Source organism: Neovison vison, chromosome 11 (assembly GCF_020171115.1).
Source record: "Neovison vison isolate M4711 chromosome 11, ASM_NN_V1, whole genome shotgun sequence".
Taxonomy (NCBI): domain Eukaryota; kingdom Metazoa; phylum Chordata; class Mammalia; order Carnivora; family Mustelidae; genus Neogale; species Neogale vison.
Genome location: NC_058101.1, coordinates 29,682,114 through 29,709,121, shown reverse-complemented (window position 1 = coordinate 29,709,121; position 27,008 = coordinate 29,682,114). Strand labels below are relative to the sequence as shown.

General features: G+C 38.6%; 1 protein-coding gene across 2 annotated transcripts in view; it reads right to left on the bottom strand.

Moving 5' to 3' along the window:
* The window catches only part of GABRA2 (gamma-aminobutyric acid type A receptor subunit alpha2), a 123,766-nt gene extending 115,564 nt beyond the window's left edge, over positions 1-8,202 (bottom strand). For both annotated transcript variants that reach the window (XM_044224461.1, XM_044224460.1), the window contains exons 1-3: positions 7,993-8,202; positions 6,910-6,987; positions 4,266-4,381 (exon numbers count right to left, since the gene is read on the bottom strand). In XM_044224461.1, coding sequence (XP_044080396.1) covers positions 4,266-4,381; positions 6,910-6,980 — 187 coding nt within the window. In that variant the 5' untranslated portion in view covers positions 6,981-6,987; positions 7,993-8,202. The remainder of the gene's footprint in view (positions 1-4,265; positions 4,382-6,909; positions 6,988-7,992) is intronic.
* Between the last annotated feature and the right edge of the window lie 18,806 nt (positions 8,203-27,008).

Below are 27,008 nucleotides of genomic sequence, written 5' to 3'. Positions count from 1 at the left end.
ACTTCAATGAGCCTACATTCTAGCAAAAAAGAGACACAAGTAAGCAATCGACATAATAGTGATAAAGAAATAAATTATCTTAGATAGTAAAGGATACTAAGTACTAAGAAGAAAAAGAAAAAAAAAATGAAGCTGTATAAGTGGGATCAGAATTATTAAGAGGCAGATAGATTACAGTATTTACCTGCTTGGTCAAGGTAGGCCTCACTGAGAAGGTGAGGTCAAATGACACCCAGGGAATAGGGAACAGCCCGGGAGAAAGCCCTACGGAGTATCCTTGTGCATTCAAAGAAAAGAAAGGAAGCCAATGTGACTGCAGCAGTGTTAGGTGTTAGCAAGAAGGTGGGTTATGTGAGGTGAGGTCAAAGAATAAGGAGACAGACCAAGCAGGGTCTTGGAGACCACCACGAGGAGCATGATCTTTATTCTGAATGAAGTAGGAATGACTGCAGAATTTTGAGCAGTTGAGTGGCAGGATGTTAACTTAAATTTTAAAGAGACACTATTATTAATCATAAAATATCTTAAAATTTTATCACTCGGCTTATTGTACAATCCTTCTCATATATATGAATCTCAATTTACCATCCTCCTTTTTAGATAAAATATGATTATTGCCATTTTCCCAAAGAAAATACCAAGGGTCAGAATGCCTGAGTAACTTGGCTACGGATAAAATCTAGTAGTGGTAGAGCCAGGTGAAAAGAACGATTTTTCTAACCCGGAGTCTAAAACTGACTGCTCTTTCCTGCATACTCATTTACATTAAAGTTATAAAGGAAAGAAAATAATAATTGAGATTAATTATCCAGATTTTTCATCAACAGAGATGTTCAGCTTGATATATTAAAATGGAATCAAATGCATTTTTTCCTTCTTTTTAATTTCTGGGACATAATGAGGCAAGTAATTTCCTTGGGCTATTTGAAATGACATATGAACACATAGGCTAAGATTTGGGGATGCAGAAGTAATCATAATTGTTTAAATTTACAACAGTACATTTAGAAAGTTTTTGAAAGTCTTCTAGGTATCGTTATTTATTAGCGCTCTACTAAATGCCAGTCGCTGTTCTAAATTCTTTGTATTTACTATAGTATTTCATATTCATCAAATATTTGAAGAATGGTATGAGTCATCACACTTTATAGGTGACAGCTGTGGACGCAGAGAGGCTGAGTATTTAAAGGTCCTATGACTGCTCGGTACCAGAGCTGGGATTTTACCTCAATCTCTGCAATCTAAAGTTAGGTAGGTCTTCACTAAGACATACTACGCATGATGCCTGACACATCACCTCAACAATTCTAACTAAAAGGTCAGCTCCATTTTTCAGATGATTAACTGGTCCTAGAAAAGTTAAGCAACCAATCAACATTTATTTGATAGCCCCAATATGCAAATCGATACATAGCTGCTGAGAGCACAGAAGATTTATGATACAATGTCTTGCCTCAACGAGCTTACAATCTTGTTAAGGTAACAAGAGACACACAAAAAGATAATAAATATTCCAAGCTAGCACATAACAAGTTCCAAGTGAGATACAGAGCCAACAACCGCTAGAGAAATTCAACAGAGAGAAAATTGAATCTGGGTGCTTCAATTCAGTTAAGAAAGATCTTTACTAGAGGACCAGGGTTGAGGTGGTCTTTATAGAAAAAGAAAGGTTTCTATCATCAGAGAGGATGAGAAAAATACTTCCAATGAGAGGAAATAATTGGACCCAAGGCCGAGGGAGCAGATAGGAATAGATTATCAAGAGAAAGTGAACAAATGCGATTGAAGTACAGGATGAATGGAGACAAAATAGAAACGAAGTCCGGGAAATAGAACAGAGAAAACCTCGACTGGCAAATTAGGACTCTAAGGGCAGAGGGAGGAACTCGATTTTTGCTGGATCGCTACTACGTGGCACCAGTTTCATACACACTGTTTGTTCCTATAATCCTCTCAACAACCCTATAACGCAGAAAGGTAGATATAGGATGACCGCTTTAAATGAAAGGAAACAAATTATCTGGCCAAGACACAGCTTTGTGTGTGGATGGAAGTAAAATTCCACCTAGATTGATCTGCCTCCAAGGCCTGTATTCCTTCTATTCCTGCCACCTACCGAAGGCAAAGAGCCATGGAAGGTACATGATCAAGAAGAGAAAGGGATATGTGGAAAGCATTGTAAGAATAAAAGAAAACAGGTCGTCTGGGTGGCTCAGTGGGTTAAAGCCTCTGCCTTATTAGGCTCACGTCTTGATCCCAGGGTCCAGGGATCGAGCCCCGCATCAGGCTCTCTGCTTTGCAGGGAACCTGCTTTCTCCTCTCTTCTCTGCCTGCCTCTTTGCCTACTAGTGATCTCTGTCTGTCAAATAAATAAATAAAATCTTTTTAAAAAAAAATAATAAAAGAAAACTAATCCGATTGGGAAATATTAACACGTGTACAATATCAGAGAAGGAATGGGGAAGGAAGACATGAAACAAAAAGAGCCATTTAACCCAAATAATAGAGTGACAAGGGTCCATATTTGAGTAGTGACAAGGGTCCATATTTGAGTAGTGACAATGGAAGTAAAAAGCAATGTAGGAGATACCACAAAAGAAATATGAGCGCTAACTAGCAAGAGCCACGTCCTGAAACAGGCAGATTCTACCCATCCCGGCCCCACACCCACAGTGTATATATTTCCTCTAAAAATTCACAGATCCAGAACCCAAGGTCTACCTCAATTATTAAGATTTTTGACAGTATATTATTTATTTTAAGAAATAAAATCTATGATTTAGGAAAAATATCTGCCTTACGGCAATCTACCTCTTAAACCACCATCATGAATTATGACAGATATATGCTGGACATACTTCTATCATGTAAGTGTGGCCATAGCTCATTGTCATATGCTAACATTGAGAGTGATTCCTTATATTCATGCTCTTTAGAAATATTAACTACTAAAGAAATATTATTTTTCTTTTAGTTTTTCCTTTCAGAAAACTAAGTGTGTGTTAAACAATTGACTTTGCTCTGAATGATACAATGGGCCATATTTCTGAGTATTACTGCTCCCTGTACTTCTTTTAAAGTGAGAGAGAAGTCTCAGGGATTCTAGTAAAAACTAACAGCATTAAATGGCATATTATTTAGCAAGATGGGTCTTTTCTGACTTTTTCTGACTCTTGGATTCTCCAAACCATACAATGGCAGATATACATAGCATTAACCACCACCTACATTTTTCAAAGAAAGTATTTAAATAAACATCTAGGCATTTAGTCAATGCACATCTTTATCAGCAATTTCATATTACGAAGTTGCCAGTAATAACTGAACTATGTAAATCTTTGATTAGTATCAATTGTTCGACTATTTTTTCTTAATTGTTCGACTATTTTTTCTTAATTTTTAATAAATGGTTAAACTAAACATCCAAATAAGTATAACATACATGTGATAAATGTGTGTATGGAGATATATAGCTCCTGTTATAATTGATGAGTAATAATATTTTGATTCAGAATCCTTTAGGAATTATACATCTACTTTGCCTTCACCTAATCTCCTTACCTAGCTAAGGATAATTAGAGGATAATTAAAATTTAACACATTAAAAAAATTAACATTTTAGCCAAGGCTAATTCTTCATAGATAAAGAAAGATTTTCTTTTCTGAGTTGAAAATCAGTATTTAAATTTGAAATCAAACTATGTCACAGTTCAATAAATATAGGCGTACAGCTAATATATAGCTAAAATGTCTTTGAAATTTTCAAGAATGCCAAACCAGTGCTACATTTTAGAAATATCATATGTATGTGTAAAGAAATATCATCATAAAATCCTAAACTGTGTATTTGCTGAAATACAAGCCAGATGTGTTTTTAATGTATCTTAATTCTTCCTACGTATACTGCTGTGAAAATAGGCATCTGTAAAATATGAAGACACTATACAAGCATAGCTTCCCAGTAATGTTTCATTTTAATGTACTTTAAGTTTGAAAAACTTAGCTATTAGAAATAAACTAATTTAAGAACTTTTCATATAGGAAGTCTGGATTCTATATGACTTTAGGCATTCTTAAAAAATATGTTAAATACCTTGTATGTGCGTAAAAGGATTCCCAGATAATATTTACTTCATATAACTTACTACTATTTATGATTTTTAATACATGCATTCATATATAAAATGTATTAGAATTTGAACTTTACCCCTGACATTTAAAAGCATTATTTTGTGAGAGTTTAAAAAAAGTAAAACTACTTTTACCTCCCAGTCCTGGTCTAAGTCGATTATCGTAACCATCCAGAAGTCTGTCTAGAATTCTTGTAAAGATGGTAATGTTATTTTTAGCCTCATCTTCTTGGATGTTAGCCAGCACCAACCTAAACAGATAATTTTACAAACTGATATATATACATACACACACACGTTCACATATACATATGTGTGTTGTACAAGTGTCAACATGCTTTTCTTGCTTGGTTTGAATTTTAAGTCTCTCTAAGTTATTAGGGCGATTCCTTTTCTCCTTTTATCAATTCTATAAATACCAGCGTATCTGTGGAGGAGATAAACGTGCTGTTGAAAATGGACACTAAATACTAGATTATCAGAAAGTTTGATGTCAAAATTATTTCAGGTTTCTATCACTTAGCATTCAGCATAGAATATTCATTTTTTTTCCCTAAAAGCCATCCCCTAGAATACAACTGTAGATGACTACATGCAGACACTATTAGTACTATTATTCTGCATTAAGAAAGGTACAATAACCAAAATGACTCCTAAAATAATACTTCAGTGATCTGAATAATAATTGGAAAATAAATCGCCTCCTCGGGGGCAGAAAATTTCTCTATCTTCCTCATAAATGCTTTTTTTTTTTCTTTATGTCATTTTTCTCTTTTAAACCAAGATTACTTTCTTACTTTGGGTATACCTCCACCCAATGGCCAAGTGCAATATAGACATCAGGGAAACTCCACTGGCTGTATTCCAGGCTCTGCTGTAGCCAGGCGGTGGAGGTGGGCTCTGAAAGGAACAGGAACACACACACGGGGCTGCAGAGAGCCTTGGAGGAGTACCCCTCCTGACTGGTCTCTGAGGAGAGCGGCAGGGATTGCCTAAAAATTAAAATGCCTCGCTACTTTTGTGTGTGTGTGTGTGTGACAAATTTGCGGAAAGAACAAATGGTCTTAAAATATCGCCAGAAAAGGGTTAGAAACAGTGATTTTCTCCATTATTTCTCCATCAGAAAGCCAGAGACCTGATTTTGTGACATCCAGCAATTTGGTGCAGAAGCAACTGGATGCATAAAACAGAATGTCCCTTTTCACTGCCATTTTTTCCCCCCAGAATGATTCAGAGATTTAAATTACTGGCCCAAAAAAAGAATCATTTATATAATAGAATAAAATACTGGCATGAGCATTACTGGTCAAATATAGAACGGAAAACTTGTAAAGGGAAATATGGTTAAGCACTGAGGATCTTCAATGATTATTAACTGACCATGGTGTGTTCACTCCTTTCAAATCAAAGATTTTACGTAATTGCATTCGAGGTGTAGTGTATAAAATATCACTGACAGAGTCCATTTGCATTTAACCACTACACAGCTAGTAAATAAAAATAGTCATGATACATTAAAAAAATTGGTAACCAAACTTCAAACAAATATTGTCTTGAGGGCTGAGAAAACATTGGAACACTGATATAAAGGTAAACATTTAAAAATTATGTAAGCAAGTTAGTTCACCAAAACTCCAGCATCAAAAGTTTCTATATTACCTTAAGTTAATTTTAAAACCAATAATTACATTAATCATAAAGTTCCACATAGAGGTTTTCACTGAAAAGTGTTATTTGACCACATGTCATATTTTTCTAAATTCAATATTAAGATGTTAAATGGAGGGGCTATTTTCCAATTAAAAACAAGCCTTATGAAGAGATTTCTTCTTAATTCTAGAAAGTATTTTCATACTTTGACAATTACTTGGACAGGAAAATGAAAAATTAAAAAGGAAATAAAGATATAATAAAGACATTATTTTTTAAAGGAATGGTTACATGAACATTCTTATAACTTTTACATTTCAAGTCCTCTAAGATTTTGAAAATCATAATCTAAATTTAGACAGTAAATAAAAAATAGTAAAATGATAAAAATCAGAAAAGAATATAATTAAGATGATGTTATTGAAAGCAATAAAAATTAATTTCAGGTTTGTAGAACATAGGCAAAACAAAATTAGTTACATGTTTAAAATAAGTGCTGTTTATGGCAGTAACCATTTTAGAAATAAAAGATCTCTAAATCAATAATATGAAAAGTTGATTAATAAATCAAGCTTTTGTTTTATTGTGATTGTGAAGTTGTATACTACCTCCACCTAGAGGTTAAAAACTCACACATCCTTTGGGTTTTCTATGTTGACCAAAAGAGTCAAGACCATTAAAAAAAAAAGGTGAAAGAAACAAAGAAGGAAGAAAAAATAATCAAATCATTTTAGCTTGTGCTTTTCTGTTTGGCTTAAAGAAAAACTGTTGGCTATTTTACTGAATCTTGGTGTAATTATCAACGCATATAACTTAACCACTTCAATTCCTTGCAAGAATATGCCATTCAAAAGATGTTTTCTTCTTTTTTTTTTTTGCAGATTTTCTTTTCTTTTTAAGAAAATGTTTCTGATCACTCTCATATTGTATCACTAAAAACAAGAAGCAGTGAACTTTTTACGGCCTCTTCCACTCCATAGTTCAATTTCCTGATACAACCTTTTTTCATTGGAATTGACTCTTCAAAATACTTCAGCTTCTCAAAGGCTACCCCAACACTGATAGCATTCAAGAAACACACCGTTTGCCCTGAATTCAAAAAGTTGAATACAATAAATAAATGTCTCACCTGGCTGGGTCCCACGCCAAGAAAACAAGAAGGAGCAACTGCACATTGTAGGTATTTAATTTCGTCTTCATTGCCGCTCTTTGTAAAGCCATGCAAGAAAAATAAAATACACTTAAAATGACATTCAGTTGCACCATCCAAATAGCCCCAAAGAATGTCAAGTAAACTGAGAATTGGAGTTAAGGCTATAGAATTATTCCAACGGAGCAAGGAAGGGTAGGGTGTGATGAAAGGGGGTGAGAGTGGACGGGGTGCGGGGAGCTTGTCTTGTCTTTTTCTTTTTCTCTCTTGACAGCAAGATGACCAAATAATCAGAATTTGCTCTGCCAGGAACTTCCCCAGCCCCATCGTCAGCAAACTGTTTTGTGCTCACACACACGTAATAACAACACGCGGGACCCTGAACTGCCATAAGAGCTACAGAAGAGAATGGGTCAGAGGGGAGAGTGAAAAGGGGGAGGAGAGATGGATACTTGGTGCCACCACCTCCGCTGCCAAGACCACCCCCGCAAGCCCAGCGGGGAAAGCCAGGGGCGGCCAGCCCACTTTTTCCATTATTCTTTTCATCACAGGGTGCTGCGGTCCTCACGTCTTCCCTTCTTCCCTCCCTCTAAAATAACAGAAAAGAACCTCCCTCTCTGGCCGGGCACAGTTTGCCCAAGACCACGTCTTGGAGGCAGCCAGCCGGGTTGGGATCAACCGCTGCGAGACGACGCGTTTGCCAGCTGTTGGGAGCCGAGGACCACAGTCGGAGCAGGGGCGCGAGGCTCCCGGATCCAGCCGCGGCCGGCAGGCAGCGGCCAGCTCGGTGTGCAAAGTTGAAGACTGCAACAGAGCCAGGCTAACGCGCTGTCTGCCTGCCGGCCGGGCGACCGTGCGTCTCGGCTCTCATTGTAGTTGCAGATAAGCTTCTGGTGAGGAGTATCGAAATTATTTTTTTAAACGTGCCGGGGAGGAGTAGGAGACCTGACCCTCCCAGGTTTCAGGGAGCATGGGAGAGTGGGGCGGGGGAGACGAGGCATGCACCGGAGGCAAAGGCAAACGGGAGGGGGTCCCGGCTAGCACCGACGTGTGCGATCTTACCTGAAACAGCCAGCAGAATCGCGTCTTTTCTTCCCGTGCCCTGATCTGAGCAGATAGGAAACTTGAGGGAGAGCGAGAGAGCGCGCGAGTGAGAGACAGCGACTGCAGCAGCCGAGCGAGCGGGGAGCGATGGGCTGGTGGAAGCCGGAGGGGAGCGCGGAGAGCGGCGGCCGCCGTGCGAGGAGTAGATGGAGGCACAGGCGTCCGTAGTGGCGCTGATGGGCGGAGGAGGAGGAAGAGGAGGAGGGGAAGCGTTGGCAGGAGCGGGCGGGGTGGGGGGACGCGAGCCGAGGCGCGGTGCGCGCAGGCTGTGGCGGGCACGAGCCCCACGCCTGGAGGAGGAGGAGCCAGGCCCGGGAGGAGGGCTAACGAGGTTCCCCGGAACGCAGGGACCCCCCCACCACCCGCCCGGATCCTGGGTAACAACCCGCCCCGCGTCGGGCACCTGCAGCGGCACAGCCCCCGGCGGCGGCAAGCTCCCCGGCGCGCCCCGAGCGCTGCTCCCCGCGCCCACGCCCCGCCGGAGGAGCGGAGCCCACGCGCCGTCCCGGACTGCTCCCCGCGGCCACCCGCCGGGGCTCCCCCGAGGACCCGAGGTTCCTGGGGCGCGGTGGGGGTGGGGAGCTGCCAGTGGGTGTTGGTGCGGAGTCGGGAACGCAGAGTGTGTGTGACGCCCTAGATCCCAGGGACCTCGCCCTGCCGCCCGCCCCCCAACCTCCCCTGGCTCCGGAGCGACGTGGCTGCTGAGCAGAGGTAAAGAGGTACCACTCCCGCTGGAGGGCGAGGGGACTCTAATCAGCCTCTACTTAGTCATCAGCGCATCCACGCAGGATCAAGTTCAGCGCATGTTGCGTGGAGTCAGACAGCAGGAAGTTTCTTTGATTTCCTGAGCCGTCTTGATATACCACTCATTCCTTCACACTTCAGCAATCAGGACCCATTTCCCCTCAAAGCTCTGAGGGCTGGAGACCTCCCTCCACCGGGTCAGTAAAGTCCGTTTGCAGATTATACACCTTGGGAAACCTCTGGCTCATTCTGGGCAATTCTTTTTCCCAACATCTTTTCACGGGCGTCCTCCCTACGTGATGATCAAACTCAATCAACAAAGCTCTAAAAAAGTTTACATTCCAAGCCCCCGCACCCACCCCACCCCACCCCACCCCAGCAAAAAAAGGTACATCCTGTACTTCTACTACCTCTGCAATTCTTGGGGGAGGGGCTAAGGGGGGGCTGCGCAGAGAGGAGATGTAGTCTAGCAGGGTTTGAGGTTTCCCCTCTATAAGGCTTTTGCTGGTAAAAGAACCTGTTGTAATTCCATTCCCATAGTACACTTTCAGTATTGTGTTTGATCTGTCTCATTTCTCTTCTGTTTTATCTGAGGCGATAAAATCCAAACGTGCAACTTGAACAGAAAAAGAAGGAAAAAGAGAGAAAGACATTTTCCTTTTTGTACTGCACATAAGACAGAATGTTATGCGCACCCTACTAAGGCAAGACAGAGCAGGTGTTTATCTCTTCAAGCAGTTGTTACAAATGTTAGACACTTAAAGGGGGGGGTAAGTATGCTGATATGTTTTTCTCATATTACATTCAGAGTCAATATGTGCCGAACACTTCAATTTCTTAGTTATGAACCAAAAATTCAGATGTTTTTCCTAGATGGTGCAGTTTTCATAACAACAGACACTGGCTAATCTACAGTAAATTTTAGCTTTGCTTTGAAGATTATGTGAGGAGAGTAAAACCTTTACATTGTAAATATTTCAAGCTGTTCTTTTTAACCTATTAATCACCACTTTCTGAATGAGCATTTAATATGCTACAACCTAAACAAACATTTGCTCTCCTATTTAGCTGGCTCTGTGAAGAATGGAACACCACCCAGCCTTCTCCATCATTAATATTCCCTTCCTGACTTGCCCATTGCAAAGTCTAATTGAAATTCACAAAGATAAAAAGCATGCCATTTAAAACCTTGCAACTAGGGAATCTAAACGTCTTCTACTTGGTGTGAACACTTTACTTCCTCCTGTAATTTCCTATTTTCCATTTCTATGAATCAATCTTCATTAAGATCCCTATCACTTTGCCATTTCTATTACTACTAAATTGATTATATTTTGATCATTGAAGTTGAACAGCTTATGGTTTCTTCCCAACCTTAACTCTGTGCTCCACAAAATTTCTCTTTTACGAATGCCACAATTTTTGTAAATATCCTCATGGATTATTTTCATATTTACCAGTATAGTTTCTTTTTTCTGGGTTTTCATGCTGAATTATAGATTTTAGTTTGGTTTGTTTTATCTCAAAATTCATGTCTATTTGAATGGTTAAGTCTATAAAAAATTTAGACTTTCCCATTAGCACCCTTAATATAAATTTGTAATCTCATTGTCATATGACCCATTTACCTGGAATGTCACAAAATTCAAGCTATGTGGGATGATTTTCACCATTTTTTTTTAAACTATATGTTAGAACCGTCTATTGATTTGGGTACGAACTTACTTGAGACAGACTTCAGTAAAAACTAGATTCCAAAAATTCCTTATAAACCATAATTTTTAATTCTTCCCCACAAAATGTTTTGCAGTGTTACTGGAGTTGGGTATCTGTGATCTGACTTCAAAGCACATTAAAGGAGATGGAAATCAGAAATGCTTATTGCAGGCAGTGAACCCCTACTTCAGTTGCTGTATCTATACTGATATTTCACTGCATTGCTAATCCAGGCAAATATCTTCAAGGATCGTCCAGCCTTCACAAATGTCCAACAGATCCAGTCTGATTTCTTTCTTCTCTCTCTGTGTTGGAGCACAGTGCACTGCCTGCGATTTGAGAGCCAGCCTGGGTAGGTCGTGACTAAGCTCTTCTACCCACTCCTTTTGGAGCATGTCCTAAGGCAACCAATCCTGTCGACAAATTGACAACTAATTGGTTGCCAGTAAATCTAAATTTATTTCTGCCCAGGCTAGGGCAGTGCAAAACCTTCTGTCTGAATTTGTCTGGATTATTCTCGCACAAATGGGATTGGGAGGTGGGGGGTCACTTATAAATTCCTTATCCTTAACACCCTAGTCTCTAAGAAGATTTCCACATGAGGAAGAAGAATAAAAGAAAGACAAGGAATTGGGGGGATCTTGGTTTTGTCTGACTTTTCTTTCCTGATATTTTGCAATATTGCATGTTTTTAAAATTTTATAAAACTGTGTTTTTGAACAGATATTTTGGAGAACTTCCCTTTTTAGGGCCCAGCCCTATAGACTTATTACTATTGTTCCAGGGAACTATTACTCTATATGCCCTAGGGGACCTCTTATATCCTAAAGTTCTATAGGCAATATGTGTGTAATATATATTATATATGTATAATATACATTATATATATTATATACATACATGCATACAGATATACAATATTTATCTGTAAATAGATATCTGAACTAATAAAAATAGGCATAAAGATTTTAATGAGAAGAGCATTTATATAATGCATCTCTACAAAATGCATTTAGCCTCACTAACATAATTTAATTATAGTAATTTTATACACTTTGAGGAGAAGTACAAGAATCAACAAGAATAGCCTCTCGATGTATTTATAAATTTTTAAATATTGCATGTATTCTATATAATAAATCTATATACACTTTAACTGCACCTTCCTATCTGAGTCATCCATTTGAATGAGAATATAAATTTGTGAAAAATTAAGAACTAAAGCATACATTTTCCTGTTTTCACAGAATTAAATATTATCCTATACTTTTCCTCACAATGCTTTACTAATTTCAAAGTTTACTTGGAGTGTAAGTCTGTTCTCATATATTCACCACATTATCATTAAAAACAAAACAAAAACTAGAAAAAGTATCCATTTGGTCAAAACCGTGGGTTGGTCAAGCTCCATTTTACCCTGGGAGCTGAGTTTAGATGGATGGTTCTAATATGTCCTCTCGGCTCCAAGCTTCTGAAAGAAGAAACAGCTGGAAAGTGGGAGTAACCAGCCTTATAAACAAATAATTCCAAACTACTCTGTTACATTAATGCATTTAGGTCACATTTCATTAGAACTAAATATATCATGTACACTAGCTTGGATGAACTATGCATATTACCTTCTTCAAACAGAGTATCTCTGTTTATAAAGTAATTTTGCAAATCCTTATCTAACTTGCAAATCAAATTTATCATGCTTTCAGGATATCCTGGTGGTTTCTGAGATTTTAAAGACTACTTACATCAAACAGTTTTAAAGAGTAATTTGTAAGGAAACCCTTCTGCCTTCTTTTCATGAAATTATAGATAAAATTTCTTTTCAGGTTTTGAACTACTTCCTAAAACAAAGATAACATTCCAGTAATTCAAAAAAAAAATACATACTGTGCGTTTCATGAAGCTACGTGATTGGCAGCTTTTACCCAGGAGGTGTGTTTTGTAAATAATACTCATAGTAATGGAAATTATAAAAAATAAACCTGTAATGTCTTCATCTGTATAACAAAATAGATCCCATTCCACATATTTTGCATGTATTAATTAACTTAATCTTAATCCTGACTTAATCTTCACAAGTTAGGATTAGGTTTTTATTATTCCCATTTCATTGGTGAGAAATCTGAGGCACAGAAAACTGAATCTGGCGCAAGGTCTTACTGCTAGAGCCAGGAGTAAGAGCCCAGTAATATAGCTCCATAATCTCCATGCTTAATTACTATACTGTATTACCTCTATGTTACTCCATGACAGCCAAACTTCTAACTTCTTATGTGCAGTCTCACCATTGAAACTTTGGATGAGATAACTCTTAATGTGTTAATGTTATGAAAGTAGTGAATATCTGTGAATAACAGCCATATATTCATTCAACAGGTCTTACTGAGTGTGTGCAAATTACAAGACACTCTGTTAGGTACCACTCTGGATACAAGGGTGATTAAGACATGGCCCCTACCCTCAGAAAGCATGCAGTATCATATGTTGTTAATTACAAACAAATTAATAACCAAAGCTTATACATGTACTCTAAAAACTTTTGGATGTTTCCAAAACAGTACTATCTTTACTAAGGAGTAACATGCAGCTTAAGAAAAAGAATGCAACACAGGGAGCTTTATGTTTAATTAACAATTTATAAATCTAGTTGTTCCCATATAATAATTAATAAATGGATTAATTATTAATTATTAATTAAGAACATAATTAAGCACTTTCTATGATGCAAAACTCACTTAAGGACTCTCAGGACCAGGAAAAGTTTATGTCTGGAATGAAAAATTTTCCAGTTCATATGGTTACTTTCTGAATAATAACACCTCATCCGGTAAAATTATGCAGAAGTCAGTAACAATAACAACAACAGAATCAGAGAATAGAGGGGATCCAGGACCTAATCTGGGCCCATCTACATATGTTTCAAGTGGGCTAAGAGTGATCCTAAATGAATAATTATTTCAGTATTATTATTTTTAGCATCAAAACTGTTCTATCATGAGAAGAAGAGAGAATATATGTATTGTGAAGAAATAAATGCAAAATACAATCAGGCTATGAGTATTTCATGGTCAGTCAAAGAAACATGAAAGAGAAAATAGAAACCAATTCTTTCTTTTTTTTTTTTTTTAAAGATTTTTATTTATTTATTTGACAGACGGAGATCACAAGCAGGCAGAGAGGCAGGCAGAGAGAGAGGAGGAAGCAGCCTCCCTGCTGAGCAGAGAGCCCAATGAGGGGCTCAATCCCAGGATTCTGAGATCATGACCTGAGCCGAAGGCAGTGGCCTAACCCACTGAGCCACCCAGGCACCCCAGAAACCAATTATTTCTAAGAAAAAATGAACAATGCCATGGAAAATTAATTATGGATATCAAATGATTTTAAATAGTAATATATAGATCATTTCTCCTTGCTAGAGACCTTTTTGTATTTGCCAAAGGAACTTGCTCTTAGATGCACAATAAATAATTGCTGATTTCTTCATAGAGTTAAGCACTTTGGAATACAAATTGGGAGCCTTGGTACCAGAGTTAAAAATGGCATGACCTTGGGCCATCTTGGCTATAATATCTACTGGAGAGTCTCAAAGCTCTGTGTCTAATAGCTCACTGTGTATTCCCAGTAGTTTTCTTTTTTTTTTTTTTTTTCTCAGAAAGTAACTCCTCTAATGTTCTCTGTCTTACCACCATCCCCCCACCAAAATCCTGAAAACTGGGAGTCATTCCAGATTATTCTTCTCCACACATACACACATAAACCACCACCACCACCACCACCACCACCATCACCAACAACAACAACACATTTGCTGTTGCAGAGAAAATGCCCCTTATCTATCCATTGTCTCTTATCCATTCTCTCCATTACCAATTCCATGCCTTAGCTCCGTCCTCACTTGGACTACAGGATTACCAATAGACAGTAGCCTACTGACTAGTTTCTCTGCCCCCAATCTCTGCTTTCTCCAGTTTGTTTTCCACAGAACCAACCTGAGTATCCCCAAACCAAATCAATAGTGTCATTCAGTCATCCCAAATCCTCTCTTGATAGAAGTACAGCGTGTGAACTTTTTTGCATATCACCACTGACCACTATTTTTATCTCCAGCCTCAACTCTGCTCTTCCCTTAAGAGAGGGAGAGAGAGGAGCAGGGTGGGGCAGAGGGAGAGAGAGACAAAGAATTTTAAGCAGGCTCCATTCCCTTTGTGGAGCCCAACACGAGGCTCCATCTCAGAACCCTGAGATCATGACCAAAATCAAGAGTCAGATGCTTAACCAACTGAGCCACCCCTCTTCAACACACGTCACACATGTGCATATGCATGTACACACACACACCTTCCATTATCAGCTGTAATGTCTCAACACCGCCCTGCCCTCTTTGCTCCCTACACATGAAATTGTTTATGTTTCTCTCAACAACCAAATATTTCATGCCTCTATGCTTTTGTTTCTCATTATTCCCTTCAACTGGAATGCCACTTTCCAGTTTCCTGGCAACACTTGAAGCCTCAGCCCTATAAACTATTTCTTACCCTTCCAGATAAAATTGTCCACACCATCTTTTGTACTCCTGATGAACATAGCACAGGCAAGTAACATGAAACCCAAAGACTATCCAGTTAAATGTATTCACTAACTTTTCTATCTTACCCTATTAGCCTGTGAGCCCTTTAAAAGCAATGAGCCTCATCTTAATCATCTTTTGATACTAAGTGTCTAGCACAGAACCAGGTATATATAATCTCAAGAAATTCTTGAGGAATGAAAGAAAGAAACAATGCATGAACAACCTAATGAATAAATCCAAGAACACATGAGTGTCTGTGCCTTTATATGTATATGAGAACCACCCTACTTTCTTTCTTCCAAGGAAATGAGATGCAGTAGAAAATAGCAGTTGGAGTAAAGCATTGGGACTCTTATGCTAAACGCAGGTTCAAATCCTAGTTCTACTACTTACTTGCTATGCAACTTTAGATTCATTCATTAGCTTTGCTATGCTCCTTTTCTTACCTGCAGAGTAAGTGTAACTACAAATCTACATCACATGGTCTTTGTGAATACTCTGTGAATTGATATTTGTACATGGCATGACACCTGGATCATAGACAATACCTCACAGTGTTGGCTGATATTACAGAAGTATTTGAAAGTTGTTAGGTCACTGCCTCAACATTTAATAGTTGAGATGAGTTGCACTCCTTGCCATTAAATTTACTGAATTTTTTTTACTCATCTTTTTCTGTATGCTCCCATCCACTCGTTCCTACTAACATTCATGTTCCTACCTTTGCAGAACAATTGGTCAAACAGTCCACAAATACCTACATTCTCTTAATGGTGTCTTTTTTTTTTCCATGAATACATTGTTTCCTTTCTTCATATTCTCTCTCTCTCTCTCTTTCTCTCTCTCTCTTTGCCATGCTCTTTTTTTCTCCCCCTGCCCTCTTTTTTTAGTATACCATGCCCTTCTTTTTCTTCTATCTTGGCCTGTGTTCTCACCAGTTATTAGTTCTCTATTGTTCCCTTTTACTTATCTCTTTTTCAATAATATTTATATACAACAGAAATCTGCATTTGTCTGTACACTTCTTTTGTCATATGGGAGAAGGTGTTAAAGCAGACGTGGAAAAGAAAGTGTCTATTTAGACATAGAAAGGTGAGTGTCAACATTGCAAAGGCCTGGGCATCCCTGCCTGTGTGTCTGTGTGTCTGTGTGTAGGTCTCTGTATAAATCATGCTATGAAATCCACTTGAGTGTATTTTATTGATTCATTATATGAATTGAATGGCAAAGTCAAATGACTTTCTCCTTTGAATTGGCTACTGGTTTGCCTGCAACAAAGAAATTGTTATACTTTGAATCTTCTGCTTAGAAGAGATCCACATCTGTAATATGCAGAAAGCCAAAGTCAGTAATCCCCACTGAAGCTTCCAGGTATCTTGATAGTCAACCATAGATTAAAATCTGGTTACAAGTTGCTCTTCCTTTTTTTTTTTTTTTTCCTGTGTGTGACTTCCAGGTATCCAGTATCCTTATGCTACTCAGTTGAAACAAGAAATAAGGGAAGTCTTTGCATTATGAGTTAGGAGGTAACAAATTATCTTTCAAGGCTGGTTTTTTTTTTTATTTGTTTGTTTCTTTGTTTTCATTTGTTTGTTTTTTGGAAGAGAGACATTTTCAAAGAGACTTATGACAAACATTAGTGCCATCCAGCAAATATTGTCAGTTTCCAGCCTAGATGTGTGAATAGATTAAATTTCCTTACTCTCCTTGAAATTACAGGTGGCCATGAAACTTGCTCTGATCAATGAAAGGTGAGCAAAAGAAAATGGGCCATTTCTAAATGGAGGCTGAAGGAGCCAGTGTCAGGCTCACCATCCTGCCTCCTTCCCCATTGTCTTCTTTGTGGCCAGTGAAAACCCCAAATGGTGCTCACTCAGTGGGACCTTGAGTGAGGATGAAGATCAGAGCTCCCAGCTACCTGTACTGAACATACAGCATGAACTAGAAATAAATATTTGTCCTAAGTCTCTGAAATTTGGGGTGGTATTTAATCACAAAATAATTTGGTCTATTCTGACTCCTGAAGGATGAAAAATGAAATTTTGTTGTGTCTTTTTAATATCAACTCTGGAATGACAAAGTGGCACAGAAAATATTTTATGGTGGAGGGGACTTTTTAAATTTGTTTGTTTTTTATTTTTTTTATTTTATTTGCATATAATGTATTATTTGCCCCACGGGTACAGGTATGTGAATCATCAGTCTTACACAACTCACAGCATTCAGCATAGCACATATGCTCCCCAATGTCCATCACCCAGACACTCTATCCTGCCCACTTCCCTCCCCTCCAGCGACCCTCAGTTTCTTTCCTGAGATTTAGAGTCTCTTATGGTTTATCTCCCTCTCTGGTTTCATGTTGTATCATTTTTCTCTCCCTTCCCCTATGATCCTCTGTCTTATTTCTCAAATTCCTCATATCAGTGAGATCATATGATACTTGTCTTTCTCTGATTGACTTATTTATCTTAGCATAATACCCTCTAGTTCCATCCACATCACTGGTGTTTGGAATATTGGGCAGCCACATGCAGAAGAATGAAACTGGACCATTTCCTTATACCACACACAAAAATAGACTCAAAATGGATGAAAGACCTCAATGTGAGTCAGGAATCCATCAAACTCCTTGAAGAGAACATAGGCAGCAACGTCTTCCACCTCAACTGCAGCAACTTCTTCCTAGGAACATCGTCAGAGGCAAGGGAAGCAAGGGCATATACGAAGTATTGGGACTTCATCAAGATCAAAAACTTTGCACAGCAAAGGAAACAACAAAACCAAAAGACAACCAACAGAATGGGAGAAAGAATTTGCAAATGACATATCAGATAAAGGGCTAGTATCCAAAAACTATAAAGAACTTATCAAACTCAACACCCAAAGAACAAATAATCCAATCAAGAAATGGGCAGAAGACATGAACAGACAATTCTGCAAAGACATCCAAATGGTCAACTAACACAAGAAAAAGTGCTCAGCATCATTTGGCATCAGGGAAATACAAATCAAAACCACAGTGAAATATCTCCTTACATCAGTCAGAATGGCTAAAATTGACCACTCAGGAAATGACAGGTGTTGGCAAGGAGAGAAAGGGGAACCCTCCTACATTGGTGGTGGGAATGCAATCTGGTGCAGTCACTCTGGAGAACAGTATGGAGGTTCCTCAAAAAGTTGAAAATAGAGCTAGCCTATGACCCAGCAATTGCACTACTGGGTATTTACTCTAAAGATACAAATGTAGTGATCTGAAGGGACACATGCACCTGAATGTTTATAGCAGCAATGTCCACATTAGCCAAGCTATGGAAAGAGCCTAGTCCACCAACATATGTTCATATGTCCACCAACAGATGAATGGATAAAGAAGATGTGAGATAGATATATATATGGGGAGACTTTCTTAAAGATCTTGAAATCACAGAATTTATAGTTGCTTGTCTAAGTCTGAACAAATCGGTCTTTGGTAATATCTGTGCTTTGTGTCCATCTCGAAAGGAACTCTCATTGCCAAAACATCCAATAGGTCCCAGAAATAAAATGGAAAATGATAAAAAGAGAAGGGATGAGGAAAAAGGCTTAAACTGGATAGCAAGTGCTATATGTTAAAGTTGAAGAGAGACGAGTAGTAAGAAGATTCATTCTGAATAGAAATTGTCTATGACATAAAGAAAAAATAAAAGAAATCAACTCTGATCTAAATATAGAGTTCAAGGGGCGCCTGGGTGGCTCAGTGGGTTAAAGCCTCTGCCTTCGGCTCAGGTCATGATCCCAGGGTCGTGGGATCGAGCCCCACATCGGGCTCTCTGCTCAGCAGGGAGCCTGCTTCCCTTCTCTCTCTCTGCCTGCCTCTCTGCCTACTTGTGATCTCTGTCTGTCAAATAAATAAATAAAATCTTTAACTAAATAAATAAATATAGAGTTTGAAAATTTTAAAGCCATTTCCAGATATTTCCAACAAGGCAGAAAAGGCCAGTCATGGATTTTAATGTGAATTATGTTGTCATTACACAAGTCACTGGAGCAAAATCTTCTAGGTTCAAATTGCTTTCAGCTAGTCAGTCAACATCATTAAAATACTAACCATTGCAACAATTTAACATTCAAATTATGAGAAGAAAAACATGTAAGTTTTTAATAAGCTCTCAAGGAAACAGAAACTATAATTTTTCTCTCTTTTTATCCCTTATCAGGCTTCTCATATTGTAAGCTCTCAATAAATGTTAATTGAAGGAAGAATAAATGAGTGGATAAGTAAATAAATTAATAAATTAATGCAAGGATATGTCAAAGAGCTCATAAATGTTGTTCATGGTAGCTCATCTTTTCTCCCCTTATACATTTTGACCTTTCTAGCCTGTCCTCCATGCAGTGGTCTTAGTGATGTCTCCAAAGTACAGATCTGTTCATGTCACTGCATAACTTAAAAGCCTTTAGATATTTCCTATTTGTCATAAGGCTAAGACCAGAGCCTTATCATGAACATCGTCCTGGATGCCTTGACTCCTGCCTGGCCTTGAACCACTGTTTTCCTAGCTCCATGAACAGCAGCCTTTCAATTCCTGGAATGTGTCTGAACTCCTACTGTCATTTCTCCTCCTGCCATAAGGCATTGCAGCACATGTTCTCTCTGCTGGAAAGCTCCTCCCCCCTCTATACACCTGTTCAGCCTTCATATAAAAAATTAGGAAGCACTCCCTCAATAAGACTCCCTGACATAGTCCCTACCCACAGTCTCTATTACATTCCTTTATTAAATAAGCTTTCTCCTGGAGAACTTGTTTCAGTGTTTTGTTTTGTTTTTTAATCATTATGTGTGATTATTTGACTAACATCTGTTACCCAACTACGTTACATGTTCCAGGAGTTCAGAGACGATGCTTATTTTTACTTAGCATTGTATCTCCTGCAATTAGTACACTGCCTGCCTTGGAGTGAACTCTCAATAAATAGTTGTTGCGGGGGGGAATGAAGGAACAAATAAATGTATAACCAACATAGGATTAGATGTATAATGTCACTCTCAAAACTAGCATCTCGGGACGCCTGGGTGGCTCAGTTGGTTGGACGACTGCCTTCGGCTCAGGGCGTGATCCTGGAGTCCCGGGATCGAGTCCCACATCGGGCTCCCAGCTCCATGGGGAGTCTGCTTCGCTCTCTGACCTTCTCCTCGCTCATGCTCTCTCTCACTGTCTCTCTCTCTCAAATAAATAAATAAAATCTTTAAAAAAAAAAAAAAAACTAGCATCTCATATCCCTAAAAATAAATGCTGCAGTTCAGTAACTTGGATTGTTGCCACATTCATAGAATCTATGGAGAACCAATGGCTGAAGACCATGTCATGAGAAATGAGAAGAGGGCACATTTTGTTGATACCAAGGGGGTGGGAGGCATTTCAATCAAGGTGGACCAGCAAAAGAAAGTGAAGAGAAAGATAACCATGTAGTAACAATAGAGGTCAATGGGATCTTGACTTCAGAGGATAAGACCAGATACATGTAATTCCCAGCGTTCAAGAATTGAACATTCTAATAAATCTTGTCTTAGTATTATCTGCTTAGGGTGAGGTGATCTATCCTTATTGAGCTAGACTGCATGGCTAATTAGCAGCCTCATATGAACCATGTGGATGCAAGTTCAGGCAATATTCACTAAGATCTTTGTTGTGAAGGTGTTGTAATAGATGAACTATAAGATGCCTTTTATTAGTTATGTATTCTTAGTTTATAAAAATTCTCCTTATCTAATTTCCCCAGGAATTTTATTACAAATGGTAATTACCCTTTTGTATCAATTTTTACTAAATCCTAACCGCTTGAGTCAAATGAACTGTTCATCTGTTCTATATCCTTATCATTCCAAGTATATGTTCAGAGAAATGTATTTTACCCACCATAAATATATAACTAACTGAAAATTTGCACATTTGTATGTACATATATTTATAGCATGATCCGAACTAGTCAATTAAGACTCAGGAGTTAGTAAATAGCTGTTGCACAAATCTGTTCTACCACCTGCTTTTGTATATGAAAGTTTATTGGGTCATAGCCATGCACATTCATTTATATATTTGGCTCTTCTGTGCTACAGTGACAGAACCGAGTAGTTGCGACACAGTCCGTGTAGCCCACAAAGCCCAAAGCATTCCTTCCTGATCTTTGAAGACAAAAAGCTTAACAATCTCTGAACTAAGTAAGAGAGTACGAGAGTTTCACATTAAATTCCATAACAAGATGGTTCTTTTATACCTTCCTTCAACAATTACTATTTGGAAGGCTCCTTTCTAGCTCCTGTGGAAATACTGCTCAATTAGTATCCAAAAAATGACAGGGAATTAAATAATTACCCTTGTTTTTCCAAAAGAAAAATTAAAAATATTTGTATATATAATTTATAAAATGTAAAGCCAACTAGGGTCGGCCTTATTTTAAATTAAAAAACAAAACAATATAAAACAGGTTCACCACCTCTTCAAAAAATAGTTTTGTGAAAGAACGTGTGATTTGTACCAAAAACTAAAGTAAAAGGTATATCATCTGTATGTATGCCCTTCCCTTGTCCTCTGATACATATCATCTTCTGGTCAAATCATCACACTATATTGCCAAAATATGTTCACCCATCTCCTCAGGTGGAATGTGAACTCTTTAAGGACAGAAGCTAATGATTTATTTCTGTGTCCCCTTCTGTATAGCACAGTAATGACTTCTCAAGAAAAAGTTGTTGAAAGAATGGATAAATGGATATATCGATAGATGGCTAGGTCAAATAAACATTGATATTCTGCATGACTGTACAAGCCATCTGTCATAAGATGCTAAAACAAGTTAGCCTGACGGGTGAAAAAATATGTTCTGTGCGGATAAACTCTTTCTACTTGATAATTCTATAAATACTCACTTTGATGGCACCTGTCCATTGTTAACCTATACTCAGTGTAGGAATTCCTTAGTGTTTTAGTGCAGTTTGTCTTTTGTCACAGGATTATCCTAAAACATTTCTACTTATTTTACTTACAAAGTGCAATAAACTAAGCAATAACAATTCACAATGATTGAAGTTTTATCAAAGTATATTAAAGCAGAGATAAAACAAAATTAAATTAAACAAGAGCAGATTGAATTCTTTATTCTGGTATCATTTCCTGCCAATTGTCAAGCAATTGATTCTTTTCAAAATCGAATTCTAACATGTTGGTCTCTCTACGGATGAATGTGAACTCTTGGGCTTTGACTTTTCTACTCTCATCTGGTAGAAGTGATGAATATCTAAATAAAACAGGGAAGTGGCTATGGAAAGAGTGATAGATTTCCTTCAAATATACAGTAGGAACACTGAATGGCTACATGTAAATATTAGTGTAATGACTTAACTATTCTTCTTTTTTAAAAAATTTATTTGACAGACAGAGATCACAAGTAGGCAGAGAAGCAGGCAGAGAGAGAGGCAGAAGCAGGCTCCCCACTAGAGCAGAGAGCCCAACGTGGGGCTTGATCCCAGGACCCTGAGCAGAAGGCCTTCATGACCATGAGCAGAAGGCAGAAGTTTTAACCCACCGAGCCATCCAGGTGCCCTGACTTAACTATTCTTAACATTAGGAAAACATTTGGGGGGAGAAGCAAGGAGATGCTATTTTGTTCCTAGATAATTTTTGTAGGTCCTTTAACTGCTCCCAAAGGTGGATCCCACCCCAGGCTCTGAAAAGACCTAGAGTTAAATAATATAGAATGTCTTGGAGCCATAATTTGATAACAAGACCTCTCAAGTCTTCTGATCTGTCCTTTTATATTTTTTTATTTAAATTCAATTAGGCACATAGAGTACATCATCAGTTTTTGATGTAATGTCCAAGGATTGATTAGTTGCATATAACACCCAGTGTTCATCACGTCATGTGCCCTCCTCATTTGTCCTTACAATTGTAGTAAGTAATAGAGTTCTTTGGTTGAGACTAATTCCCAACCAATCCTTGGTTCTAATAAATTGGATCCCACTATTATTTCACACCTGACTCCTGCTTGGCTCCCTCTTTAATATCTCCTCTCTTTAAAGAGTCAGTTACTATTTTGTCTTTCCTAGTCCTCTGGGGACCTTATATCACAATTTTGAGCTCTGTGTCCCCCTAGCTCTGTACTTCTCTTTAATTCCTTCCTTTGCCTTTTCTTTGGGTTTTATCTAACAGTGAAAATGGGTCTGGCCCATGAAATAGCACAATCCTAGAAAAGGCTAAGGAAGCCTAATGGATAAAGAAGAACATTGACTTGAGACAATTATAGGCTCAAGTGTTAGGCGATCTTAAGTGCCTTCCACCCCTATTCTACTATCCAGTTCTACCTGGAGTATGTCTGCTCTACAGAGCTGAATAACTTCAGGATTCCATCAGCTATTTTTATTAAGTCATCTAAGACATCACTGAGGAATCTTCTCACCACCACCATCCCCCCAACTAGTTTGCTTGTTGTATTTTCCGGATGTGATGAACTTTAAATAACTCAGTGTAAGTGCTATGACATATATGTATGGACAAATTAAACTAACCCTCCAGAGAGAGTTAATTAGCCTAAGAAGTGTCTCCCTGTCAATCAGCCCCTTTGGGTTAATTAGTTTACATTGGACCTATAGAAGATAACCTTTTCTTGGAGATAGTAGTGCAGTTGGAGATATGTGAAAGGTAAAGAGGAGTTTAAAATCCTTACAGGACGGAAGTATGAGAAGACGACGCGCAACAACATAACCAATGCCCTGAAAGCAACATCCATCTCCGGGACCTTTCATCTGGAGACAATTTTCCACTCTTCCCAGTCACACACCCTGCAGATCCTACCATTACCACCTCCCAAGCCTCCCTCAGAGCGAGTGTTTTTCAGGGATGAGGCTCATCTGTGAACCTGAGGGCAAAAGAACAAACCTGTCTTAATTAAGCTTAAAAAGTTGAGTTATGATGCTTGCTTGTTAATAAATGTCTTCTGTTTGGCAGATTTGGGCTTAAGATATGTTTTCACGGTGATTTAACGTCTGCTGGAGAAGTGGCAGGGTGAGCACTGCCTCTGAGCAAAGGTGGTTACTGATGTTTACCCAGAAAAACTGACACTCACTAAAGGACCGAATTGGTTTTGGCACACTTGAGTAATTTGGAACTGTTCAAAGGAACTGTAGAGTTTGAAAATGAGAAAACAAGGAGTGAGCAGCTGGTGTTTAAGAAAACGTTGCCAGGGCTTTTTAGTTGGCATAGGGCTAAAGGTAGCAATAGTGACACAAGTTGGCTGGAGTGGGTGCAGAAAGGGAAGGCTTACTCACATCTGAGTCTAGGCTCTTCAAGTTGGACAGGGTCTCCCCAGGAAAAAAAACTTAGCACATATATAGGAGAGTTGGGGGCAGAAAAGTTGTTTTATTTCTAGAACACTTGCAGATAATATGGAAAGACATTCTCGAACATGGTTGTTGGTACACAAGCCAGAGCCAAAGATATTTTAAGCTTTAGTGTCTTTCCCCAAAGAAGGCTCACCATGGCACATGCTAGCGTGAGTAGGACTGAAGCTGGAAGATGACAGATATATAGCTGCAGACCAGAGCTTCAGAAAGATGAAAAGTTAGCAGCTCTAAGCTACTGGCCAATAGTACCATTAGGTACTATTAGATTCTCTATTTGGGGGAGGGCATGATTAATGAGTCAATAACCAGGATTGGGAAGATTAGAACAGTGCAGGAACAGGAAACCAAGCAGAGTCTTACACCATCTGACCTTGGGAAGGTTTACATTGTCCCCACATGCAGATCGACATTTACATGAGTCTGTTCAGAGAAGACTGATGTTCAAGTGCCTCATTCCCTTCACTCTCCATCATCTTTTTACCAAAAAGCAGCAAATAAAATTAGGAATGTCTGTTTTTGTTTTTGTTTTTGTTTTTCTATTTGACTGAAACTCTGGCTTCCATCACTGGCTGCTTAGGAAAGAAAGATACTATGATTTATTTTCATCAATTACTTTTCATAAAACTTCTACCATACTTCCTATGGTAGAAGTAGGGATTATACACAATCCTTTTTAAAATTAAAACAAATTATCTCTAGTCATTTTTTAAAGATTTTATTTATTTGATAGAGAGAGAGAGACAGAGGGAGCGGAGCACAAGCAGAGAGAGTGGGAGAGGGAGAAGCAGGCCTCCGACTGAACGGGGAGCCCATGCAAGGATGGGGGAGGGGCGGTCTCCATCCCAGGACCATGGGATCATGACCTGAGCCCAAGGCAGACACTTAACTGACTGAGCTGCAGGCACCCTCGCTGTTGGTTATCTTTATAAAGAACTTTTCTAATTGAATTTGCCAAACCTGTCCATCAGCTTCATCCCAGTAGCAATGTAGTAAGTAATGCTAAAGAGAGAAACAGAAATAAATATAGAGAAATGGAGCTCCTTAGCCATTTTCCTGTGGAGACAAACTTCTCCATTTTTGGTTAAACAATACTGATTCACATTTATGGACTGTACATGACACTGTACGAAGAACCTTATGTATAGGATCTCACCAGTTTCTCCGAACAGCCCTGCCAGCTATTAGCTCTGCTTTAAAGATTAGGAGAATAAGGTACAGCCTGGTTTAATTATTCTAAGTTATTCAACCAAAGTGATAGAGCCACTCAGCTCTGTATGATTGCTTCATACAGTAATCACAGAACCCAGGCTGTTTTGCCTTTGTGGACCCCTTCCTCAATAAAATAATGATAATAATAATAATAGTAGTAGTAGTAGTAGTAGTAGTAAACAATAAAATTAAAGCAGTATTTTCTTAATAACCTAAGTATAAAGACAATTATTTTCCAGGCTGGGTTCACTATTATAGATTCATTGTTATGATATTCAATTGTTTCTTTCTGATTTTAAGAGAAATTAAAAGTAAAATATTTTGTGAGTCTTTGGGGCACCAGGGTGGCACAATAGGTTAAGTGACCAGCTCTTGGTCTTGGCTCAGGGCTGGATCCTGAGCTCAAGCCCTGCATGAAGCTCTACCCTCAGTGTGGAGTCTGACTCTTTCTTCCTGGGGCATCTGGGTGGCTCAGTGGGTTAAAACCTCTGCCTTTGTCTGGGGTCATGACCCCAGGGTCCTCGGATCCAGCCCTGCGTTAAGCTCTCTGCTCAGTGGGGAGCCTGCCTCCCCCTCTCTCTGCCTGCCTCTCTGCCTACTTGTGATCTCTGTCAAATAAATAAAATCTTAAAAAAAAAAAAAAGAAAAAAGACTCTTCCTCTTCTGCCACACCCTCTTGCACTCTCTGTCATCCTCTCTCTCAAATTAGTACATAAATCTTTAAAAAAAATATTTTGTGAGTCTCTAAACAAAACAAAGCTAAACAAAACCATCGGACCATGTACCATGCCTGCCATGTCTAAGAGTTACACTGGCCATACAGACGCAAGAGTCAACCTTGATGCCTATGAAGTGAATTCGGACACGCTGTTCCTTCACTTACTTCTCTCATTCTGACCATCACATCACCAGTCTCAAATTTTTTTCTCACTTCTCCCAAATTAAAATAATAATAATAATAATGTAACAACATCATCTGTCTGAATTATATGAGTTAGTAGAACTCTGATTTCTTTGTTTCCACAATATAAGGCTTCTGAATTAATTCAGGAATTTACCAAGAATGTTGCACAGTGTTTGCAATGCTGCAAAGTGAAAGGAAATGCTTTGTTCATAATCATTTGAACCCTTAAAGCCATAAAGAACAAAGATGCCTAACCTATCTTTATCATTCATTTCTGTATTATTGAACCAAAACTGCCTGCAGGTGCATGTGGCTATTTAAAGGGAATTGTAAATCGCTTTCATATCTTACTAATGTAGTGAGGATGTATAAATAGTTGCACATGGCAGATAATTAGTTTATGCCAACACATTATTGTGCTTACGAGCATCTGGATATCAACTACTTGGCAAAGG